Consider the following 10178-nt stretch of genomic DNA (forward strand, 5'->3'; position numbering starts at 1 on the left):
CCCAGGCCAGAGGGCCCTGTGGTGTGGGGAAAGGCGGTTCCCTGTGCTGTCTGGGCCCCAGGGGCTCCAGGGAGAGGGTTGGCTTCTCAGGACAGGCCTTTTGTGGAAGCTGGGACTTTGGGGCCAATCCCCAGGATGCGGCCAAGCCCTCTGCTCCAAGGTAGAGGCTGGGTGTCCCTGTCTTAACTGTGGGTGTGGTGGGGCTAGGGGCACCCTATCCTCTGCACATCTCTGCTGCAGGCTCCTGTCCCCTCCCCAGCTGTGAGGTACTCAGAGCTGCAGTGCGAAGCTGATTCTGGACGGTTCGACCACTTTGGGTCTCCATTCCCCAGACTGCACCCAGTGAGGGCAAGCCCTCTCCATCTTGTTCATTCTGTATGGTCCCTGCCACCAGAAAGGGACAAGGGGCTGACAGGCCAGTGAGGTGAGAGGAGGGTCAGGGGAAGGGTGCACGGATCTGAGCACCTCAAGGGTCCTTAGAGGCTCATGCGGCATGTGGCCTTGGAGGATGTCAGTGAGAAGGCACAGTGAGACCCCATCCGGCAGCCCTGGCCAGAGGATGGCCACACTTTGAAGCCGGTGGATCTGTGAGCCAGTGACATTCTCTTTGTGATCCTCAGAACTTGGGGCCACTGTAGGGTCTCGGGAAACTGGAAGAACAGAGACTTGAAGTCCCAGCGGCGGCCTGGTCAGGCACGACGGGCTAGATGTAGCAATGTGGGAGGGGCACAGGGCATGTGACACAGGGCATCCCTTCTACCTGGCAGAGAGAGGTGGCCAGACCAAGCTAGAGACTTGGGGTCTTTCTGGGCCCCTTTCCTTCCCTCCCTCTGTGGCCTTCAGCGGGGCTGCGTGTCAAACCTCGCAGGCAAACCCAGGGTCTGGCCACGGGCACCACCGGCATCCCAGCATTACCAGCCCAGATGACCGTGGTGCTGGGTTCTGAAACATGCGTTCCCTCCTCCCGGGATGGGAAAGCCTTCTGCCAAGTGCAGACCATGTCCCCCAGACATGTCCTGTATCCCCGCCACTTCCCCATGTCCTCCCTGCCGTGTCCCATGTCCCCTATGCTGTGTCTTATGTCCCTTTCTCCCACACACCGGGTCCCAAAGGTCTGGGACCTTGCAGGCCTATTGCCAGCACCCCGGGGCCCTGCAACCCCTTGGTTGGTTTGCCTCCCTTTCCTGAGGCTCTCTTGGAAGGGCCACTGAGGCTGGTAGCCTGTGCCAGGGCAGAGGCCTCTAGTTGGTAGCAGTTGCATTGATCGAGTGCCGACAGTATGCGCCGTGCTGGGCATCAGCTCTTTTATCCGTGGTATTGTTTGGGGAGCTGCTGGACAGTGGGGGCTGAGGAGCCTTCTTTCTCCTGCTTTCTTGGAAAGACCAGTGCCCACATTCCTGGCCCTCATTTGTGGGCAAGCGTTAGTCCCAGGAATGGGAAAGCAAGTTCCAGAGAGCTGGGGGCCTTGGGGAGAGAGCAGAATACTTGGCCTTGCCTTGGGATGGGTGGGGTGAAGCATGGGTTGGGAGAGTCCTGGCAGGGGTTCTTGACCCTACAGGGGCCTGACCCTAGAGGTGATGGCACTATTCCCTCCTGTTAATGTTTGGGAGGTGAAATGATGTAGTAGGGCCGCCTAAGCCGTTCATTCTTTAATGCATTCAACAAGTTTTCTAAGATGAGACGGCAGAGGGGACAGTGATGCTGGAAGGGAGGGGATGTGGGGGTGAATGAAGCAATGATCCTCGTATACTGTGGGGGTGCTGGTGGTTACGGCAGGGTTTTATGCAGGACCTGAGAAGGCCCAGATGTCCTTTTGTTTATTTTTATTTATTTATTTAAATTTTATGAGAAATTCACATAACCTAAAATCTACCATTTTAATTAAAAAATTTTTTTTAACGTTTATTTATTTTTGAGACAGAGAGAGACAGAGCATGAACGGGGGAGGGGCAGAGAGAGAGGGAGACACAGAATCGGAAACAGGCTCCAGGCTCCGAGCCGTCAGCCCAGAGCCTGATGCGGGGCTCGAACTCCCGGACCGCGAGATCGTGACCTGAGCTGAAGTCGGCCGCTTAACTGACTGAGCCACCCAGGCGCCCCATTAATTTTTTTTTTTTAATTATCTTGGGGGCAGGGAGGGAGAGGGAGAGGCAGAGACAGAGGGAGGCAGAGAATCCCAAGCAGTCTCTACAAGTCAGTGCAGAGCCCAGTGCAGGGCTTGAACCCATGAACCATGAGATCATGACCCAAGCCAAAACCAAGAGTCGGATGCTTGACAGACTGAGCCACCCAGGTGCCCCAAATCCACCATTTTATTTTATTTATTTATTAAAAAAATTTTTTTTAACCGTTTATTTATTTTTGAGAGAGAGAGAGCGACAGAGACAGAGCACAAGCAGGGGAGGGGCAGAGAGAGAAGGAAACACAGAATCTGAAGCAGGCTCCAGGCTCCGAGCTGTCAGTGCAGAGCCTGACATGGGGCTCGAACCCACAAACTGCGAGATCATGACCTGAGCCGAAGTCGGACGCTCAACCAACTGACCACCCAGGCGCCCCCAAATCCACCATTTTAAAATGCACAATTCAGTGGCATTTAGTGCACTCACAGTGTTGTGCAAACATCACCTCTAACTTGTTCCAGAACAATTCCATCACCTCAAAATGAGACCTGTGCCTCTCAGCAGTCATCCCCCATACGCCTGACGCCCAGCCCCTGGCAACAACTAATCTGCTTTCTGTGTCTATGGATTTGCTTGCTCTGAACTTTTTATACAAAAGGAATCATACAATTTATGACTTTGTGTGACTGGCTTCTTTCACTCAGTGTCATGTTTTTGAGGTTCGTCCACGTTGTAGCGTGATTCAGCTTCATTCCTTTTTGTGACTGAGTAATATTCCATTGTGTGGATGGCCACATTTTGTTTCTCCATTTGCCCTTTGGTGGACCTTTGGGTTGTTTCCACCTCTTTCTTTTTTAAAGCTTTATTGTTCGTTCTAAGATGACCTTTGCCTCCTGAGTCCTTATTTTGAGGTGCAGGAACCTCTGTTTCACTTGTCCCCATCCCCCCATTGAGCCACCCCCACAGGTAAACCCATCCTTGTAGGGCAGATATTCTTGGTTTTGTGACTTACCCACAATTTGCTGTGCCCCTCCACCTCCCCTGCTTCATTGACCCTGACAGACAGGGAGATCCCACCTACTCTGTCATGTCCTGGGCCTGGGCTCAAATCTTGCTGGTTGTCTTACAGCTCTGGGACTATGGACAAGCCACTCATTGTGTCCCTGTCCCTGGAAAGTAGGACCAATGGGCCTTTCGCCTAGACTGGGCAGTCACCATAGCCTAGAAGCAAATTCTTCAGAAAATGACTTTGTGGTCATGTGGTTGCCCTCCCCTGGGGTGCTGGGCACAAGGAGCTCACTGGGCAGGTGTCAGAGTAGCTGGGCCTCCAAGAAGGTTGGCCTTTCCTGGCCTGCGACACCCCAACCCTGGGGACCAGAGCTGCCCTGGAAGCTGTCAGTCGTAGAGCTCCTCCTCCATGCCTGTGCTGGGGCCCTGTGCCGGCACTGTAATCCCGCCCCCAGCCCCTGCAGGGGAGAGAAGAGAGGTTTGCCCTCGGTGGGGGGGAGGGCAGCTTGCTAGGGTATGGGGGACAGTGATGTGACATGAAGAGTCCTGCACTGCAGAATACGCACTCAGGAGACACATTGAGAGTGAAAAATAATGAAATAAAGTTTAAGAGAAAGGGTGGAAGGAACTCAGATGTCCACAGATGGGTGAAGGGATCAAGAAATTGTGGTCCGGCCACACGATGGAACATTACTCAGCCATGAAAAGGAGCAAAGCATCGATTCATGCTACAACGTGGATGACCCTCGAAAACATGCTGAGTGAAAGAAGCCAGACACAAAAGACCACACGGTATATGATTCCATTTACACGAAGTGTCCAGCGGAGCCACATCCAGAGGCAGAAAGCAGATTGGCCGTTGCCAGGGGCTGGGGGAGGGGGAGGGGGAGGGGGAGTGACTGCTGATGGGGACGGGGTCTCATTTCGGGGGATGAAAATGTTCGGGAACTAGATAGAGGCGACGGTAGTAAATGTCAGTGAATTGTTCACTCTGAAATGGTGCATTTTATGCTATGTGAATCTTACCTCAATGAAAAAACAAAAGGGACATTGGAGCCTCCTCAGTTCGAGCAGAAACCCTGCCCCTTTCACAGGTGGCAAACGGAGGCTGGAGAAGCGGTGTCCTTTGCCAAGGCCAGTTGGTGGCCAGGTGGCAGACGCGGCCGGGACCCAGGTTTTGTTTCTGCCTCTCCGGGGCTGGTCCTGGCGAGTTGGCGCCTCAGGCATCTTTAGAGCCCAGGCGAGCCAGCCCAGTGTCCCCGGGCGGAGACCAGACAGACCTGTGGCCGCTGAGCTGAGCCCCCACCTCTGCTCTCCTGCAGCATGGCTGACAAAAATGGAGCTCTCAAGTGCACCTTCTCGGCGCCCGGCCATAGCACCAGCCTGCTGCAGGGCCTCGCTGCCCTCCGTGCCCAGGGCCAGCTCCTGGACGTCGTGCTCACCATCAACAGAGAGACCTTCCACGCGCACAAGGTGGTCCTGGCCGCCTGCAGCGACTACTTCAGGTGAGCACAGGTCTCGGGGGACAGGCTGGAGAGCGCCCACCCTACTGAGAGGGAGTGTGATCTCAGTGCCAGCCAGCCAGCACGTCGCTGAGGGAAAATGGCTGGCGTTGGCCGCACATTCGGTAAACCTGTAGCTTTGTTTAGGTTTGTAACTTTCTCAAACTTTTGGGGCCCATGGTGCAGGCAAGCAGAACATGCCTGGGGGATGGAGGTGGCCCGTGGGCACTGGATTAACCGTTTCTGCCCTGGGGGAGTGGCAGGGCTTGGCCAAGTTTTCACTCTTTGTTTGACACTGGCGTGTCGCAGGCACTATGCTTGGCCTTGGCGTCCCAGCAGGGATAAGACAGACATAAGTCTCTGTCCTTGTGGTTCCTCTACTCAGGCTGAGGGATAGGAGGGATGCCTAGATGGGGGTCCCCGCCTGTACCTGGGACTGTGTGCAGTCCCCTCATCCCGGGTGAGGCCTTGCTGGGTGTACTGGTCAGTCTGCTGCGAGGGTCTTCTCCTAAAGTCTCCTTCCCTATGCTGGGCTGGGCAGGGGGGTGAGGGCCCCTTGGAGAAGGGCGAGGGCCATTCTCACCAGCTGGGGGCTGTCACGGGCTGAGGACAGTCTCCTCATTTCCTCAGTGACCAGCTGGCCGGTTCCTCCTGCCAGGCTGTGACCCTGCCAGAGAGAGCTGGGGCGCTGTCCTGGGGTGGTTCTCTGGCCCCACTTTGCCAGTGGTGGTTGAAGTGCCCCTGCAGACTGCGTCTCGGAGCTCCAGCCTCGGCGTGTTCCGAGGCCCGTACGGTCCTCGAGGCCAGGGTGGCGAGGCTGGGATGGCTTGCCCGGTGCGCCCCCCAGCTGCCCGCCCCCCCCCCCCAGGCCCAACAAGGCCATTCTGGGGAGACAGAGCAGCCAAGCCATCTGGGGCGCCGTTTCTATTTTTATTCTGGATTTGGGGACGGGTGGGCCGGCCCAGCCAGAAATGCCCTTTAAAGGCTCCTCTGCGCTGGCACTGCAGCCGGCAAGGCCTTAAAAGGCAAAGCTCCCTCCCGTCGCCGTGGCTGCCTCTGTCTTCAATGGGCTGATGGGACTCATGGGGACAAGAAGAGGCAGGGTCCGGGGGGCTGCCCGAGCTCTGCTCCTAGAAGGCTCCATGGCGCTGCTGCTCACAGGGGCGGGCAGTTGTTAGCTGGTGGCTCAACTGCCTTTATTCTGGGACCTGACCCCAGACCACGCTGGTTGTGTGACTTCAGGACAGGTATCCGTTGGGTGAATGGATGAGGGGAGTTCCTTCTCCTTGGTCAGCCGTCACAGTGCACATCTGCCCCGTGAGAGGAACCTCCGATGAACTCCCAGCAGGTGCTGGGGTTCTTTCCCCTCCTCCTGACGGGGGACCCCAAAAGCCACGGGGTGCTCTGACCCAGGTCCTGTTTCTCTCACTGGTGCTCACACTAGCACTGCTTTCCAGAGCAGGCAGAAAGGCTGACAGCTGGTGTCACTCACTGGGAGTCTCACGGTGGGCTAGGGCTCCTGTGGGTCATCCTCGGGGGGGGGGGGGGGCTTTCCTGACTGTCTGGCCTCTCTCTGGAAATGACAGTGACCTTGGGTGGGGCCTCCTAGCATGTACTCTGACCGGGGAACCCTAACCCTCTCCCCGTCCCTGTGTGACAGGGCTGAGATTCAGGCTGGGGAAGGTGGGGCCACGGGCCCACATGTGCCTGCTGGTGAGGGGCTGGGCTCTGAGAACCATGGTGCACGGTGTTCTTGGGGTCCCCACCTTGTCTCCTGAGCCTGCTGTGTGTGTGGTCTTCCAGGGCCGGGTGCCAAGGTAGGGCTGCACCTGTCTCCAGCGTCAAAACCAAGGTTTTGCCTTCTTTTGCCCACCCGTACCTGCCCCGCCATGAGCGGGCCCTAGCACTCCACACCCCTGGGTGGGCTGAACCCGGCCCCCAAATAGAGGGGCAGAGTGGGGAGTTGCCGTTTGTAGGAACACATGTGGCTCGGGTGGGTTAAAAATCTTTCTTTTCTTTTTTTTTTTTGCGTGTCTTTAATGAGCATCTGGCCTCTTTCCCCTGGCTGGCCGTGCCCTGCTCATGGTGTCCAGGGGCCAGGCTATTCCTGGGTGGCCACGATGCCCCTTGGCAGCCCCGAGCCTACATGCTGTGTTTCTGAACTTCAGGGCCATGTTCACGGGTGGCATGAGGGAGGCGAGCCAGGATGTCATCGAGCTGAAAGGCGTGTCGGCCCGCGGCCTGCGGCACATCATCGACTTTGCCTACAGCGCCGAGGTGACGCTAGACCTGGACTGCGTGCAGGACGTGCTGGGCGCGGCCGTGTTCCTGCAGATGCTTCCCGTGGTGGAGCTGTGCGAGGAGTTCCTCAAGGCCGCCATGAGCGTGGAGACCTGCCTGAACATCGGCCACATGGCCACCACCTTCAGCCTGGCCTCGCTCAAGGAGTCGGTGGATGCCTTCACCTTCCAGCACTTCCTGCAGATCGCTGAGGAGGAGGACTTCCTGCACCTGCCGCTGGAGCGCCTCGTCTTCTTCCTGCAGAGCAATCGGCTGCAGAGCTGTGCCGAGATCGACCTGTTCCGCGCCGCGGTTCGCTGGCTGCAGCACGACCCGGCCCGGCGGCCGCGCGCCAGCCACGTGCTCTGCCACATCCGCTTCCCGCTCATGCGGTCGTCGGACCTGGTGGACAGCGTGCAGCCGCTGGACATCATGGTGGAGGATGTGCTGTGCCGGCAGTACCTGCTGGAGGCCTTCAACTACCAGGTGCTACCCTTCCGGCAGCACGAGATGCAGTCCCCGCGCACGGCCGTGCGCTCGGACGTGCCCTCCCTGGTCGCCTTCGGCGGCACGCCCTACACGGACAGTGACCGCTCCGTCAGCAGCAAGGTGTACCAGCTGCCCGAGCCCGGTGCCCGCCACTTCCGTGAGCTCACGGAGATGGAGGTGGGCTGCAGCCACACGTGCGTGGCCGTGCTGGACAACTTCGTGTACGTGGCGGGCGGCCAGCACCTGCAGTACCGCAGCGGCGAGGGCGCGGTGGACGCCTGCTACCGCTACGACCCCCACCTGAACCGCTGGCTGCGGCTGCAGGCCATGCAGGAGAGCCGCATCCAGTTCCAGCTGAACGTGCTGTGCGGCATGGTGTATGCCACGGGTGGCCGCAACCGGGCCGGCAGCCTGGCCTCCGTCGAGAGGTACTGCCCGCGGCGCAACGAGTGGGGCTACGCCTGCTCTCTGAAGCGCCGCACCTGGGGCCATGCCGGCGCCTCGGCGGGGGGCCGCCTCTACATTTCGGGGGGCTACGGCATCTCGGTGGAGGACAAGAAGGCGCTGCACTGCTACGACCCCGCCGCTGACCAGTGGGAGTTCAAGGCGCCCATGAGCGAGCCCCGCGTGCTTCACGCCATGGTGGGTGCCGGCGGCCGCATCTACGCCCTCGGGGGCCGCATGGACCACGTGGACCGCTGCTTTGACGTGCTGGCCGTGGAGTACTACGTGCCTGAGACAGACCAGTGGACCAGCGTGAGCCCCATGCGGGCTGGCCAGTCAGAGGCCGGCTGCTGCCTGCTGGACAGGAAGATCTACATTGTGGGGGGCTATAACTGGCGTCTCAACAACGTGACGGGCATCGTGCAGGTGTACAACACAGAGACGGACGAGTGGGAACGCGACCTGCACTTCCCAGAGTCGTTCGCGGGCATCGCCTGTGCCCCCGTCCTGCTGCCCCGGTCAGGGACCAGGAGGTAGCTCCCGGGACCCGTGGGACCCGGCCCAGCCTCATGCCGTCTCTGCCAGGGGTTTTGGTGAGCGCACACCGGGGCTGAGGACCACAGAACCACCCCCCCCCGGCCCGCGGCCTGACATCTTGGGGCCTGCTGTGTCGATAAGGCCCCTCCCCCTGGGGGTCCCTCCTTCCTTCCCGAAGCAGATCCTGGCTTCGTGCCCACCAGACAGAGGGAGCCTGCCGGCCCTGAGGCCGACATGTCATGGCAGCGGGGGTTTCCTCACCCGCCCCACATCCTCGCTCATGGAGGGAATCGGGGTCTCCTTTGGGGTGTTGTTGTGTGGCTTACGTCCCACTTCTCTCTCCTCCCCCAGCTCGGCAGTCTCAGATGCTCAGATGCAAGCTCATTAGCATCGAGCCCCAAACCCATGGTTTGCACCCTGCCCCCTCCCAAGTTTCTTGCACTGTGCGTTTTTAAAAAATAAACACCCCCCAAACTCTGTGACACACAGAACTCCAGGAGCTGGTAAGGTGGCAGGGGTGCGCCCTGCTCAGGGTTGACTTCAAGGGTGGGCATGTTCCTGCCCCCAATAAGCCTGAGCTGCCGGGGTAGGGAGGATGGCCTTGGACGAGGGTCTCGCGCTTATCTTCATTCCTGTCCCAACTCCCTCAACGTGTTCTGTCGTCCACTTTCAGAAGGAGAAAACACAGCCGGCTCTCAGAGAGGGTCCTTACGGTTTCCCAGCCTTCTATTTGGTGCTGGGCGTCTCAGGGGTCCTCAGTGAGGAGTGGGCCGACACGCTAGGGGGACACCTTTAGAATCTCTCAGTGTGTCTGCATTCCACAAGTCTGATGATTTTTATTTCTCTCCCTTTTTTCCAGCCCCCCACCCCCCCACCCCCGCCCCACCCATCCCATGTTCTGGTTGTCAGGCCACAGGGCCTGTGCCCTCAGCAAGGGAGGTCAGGCGGGTGGTGCAGGCTCTTCCCTTCAAGGGCTTTGCGGCATCTCTGGCCACATTTGATTTGGTGTCAAACCTCTAAAGCTGGTTTGGTCTGGTTTTGCTGTTTTAGTGTTTTGTTTTTTTTTTTTTTCTCCTTTGGTTCTGTTTTGCTTCTTTTAAGACACCGGCATTGCTATCTTATAAATGGGATTTGTACCCTCGGGGCAACTTAAAGTGTCTCTTCTGCTGCTAACGGACGATTGATGTTGTGTCTCTGTGACCCACTCACCGTGTAAAGAATTAACCTCATATCTTAGCAGATGTCGTCTCCTAATATTTTCCTTCATTTAATAAAAATGTTATGGTGAAGAGATGGAGAGGGCCCAGCGCTGAGCTTGTGGGGCCTGATGGGTCACAGATTCCTCACGTCCTCTGTGTGGTTAGGGGCTCCTCTCCCCTCCTCACCCTTTTCCAGCATTGCAGAGGGGCTGGAAGAGGGGCTGGCCTTTGGCTCAGGGGCGTGGGGCAGTGGGAAGTGTGGCCAGAACTTCCACCTAGGGACTGGAGGAGAAGACAGATCCGCCCTGGGCTGGGTGGCCTTCGGTGAGACTCTCTCCAGGTTGTTCCATGCGCCTGCTGGCTTCGTCCCCGGCCACCAGACAGCCCCCAGCTCCTGGCAGGTTGTCTCCATCTGCTCAGTCCTGGGGTGTGAGATTGGGGAGCCAGGGAGCCCCTCTCCCTGGAGGCCATGATGGGGGAGACGCAGGGCAGTCCTAAAGGAAGCATGAAATCATCACCATTCCATATGGGCCTGAGAGCTCCGTGAATCGCCCCCAACCCCGGCTCTCATGCCTGGCCTAGCCACGGACCAGGCTGTA

At 58.4% G+C, this 10178-nt stretch overlaps 1 protein-coding gene across 2 annotated transcripts in view; it reads left to right on the forward strand.

The window, feature by feature from the left end:
- KLHL26 (kelch like family member 26) overlaps window positions 1-9675 on the forward strand; it is a 29311-nt gene extending 19636 nt beyond the window's left edge. For both annotated transcript variants that reach the window (XM_040444974.1, XM_040444973.1), the window contains 2 exons: window positions 4451-4633; window positions 6799-9675. In XM_040444974.1, the coding sequence (XP_040300908.1) occupies window positions 4451-4633; window positions 6799-8380 (1765 nt within the window). In that variant the 3' untranslated portion in view covers window positions 8381-9675. The remainder of the gene's footprint in view (window positions 1-4450; window positions 4634-6798) is intronic.
- The last annotated feature ends 503 nt before the right edge of the window (window positions 9676-10178 follow it).

Source organism: Herpailurus yagouaroundi, unplaced genomic scaffold, assembly GCF_014898765.1.
Source record: "Herpailurus yagouaroundi ecotype Mexico unplaced genomic scaffold, PumYag 193, whole genome shotgun sequence".
NCBI lineage: Eukaryota > Metazoa > Chordata > Mammalia > Carnivora > Felidae > Herpailurus > Herpailurus yagouaroundi.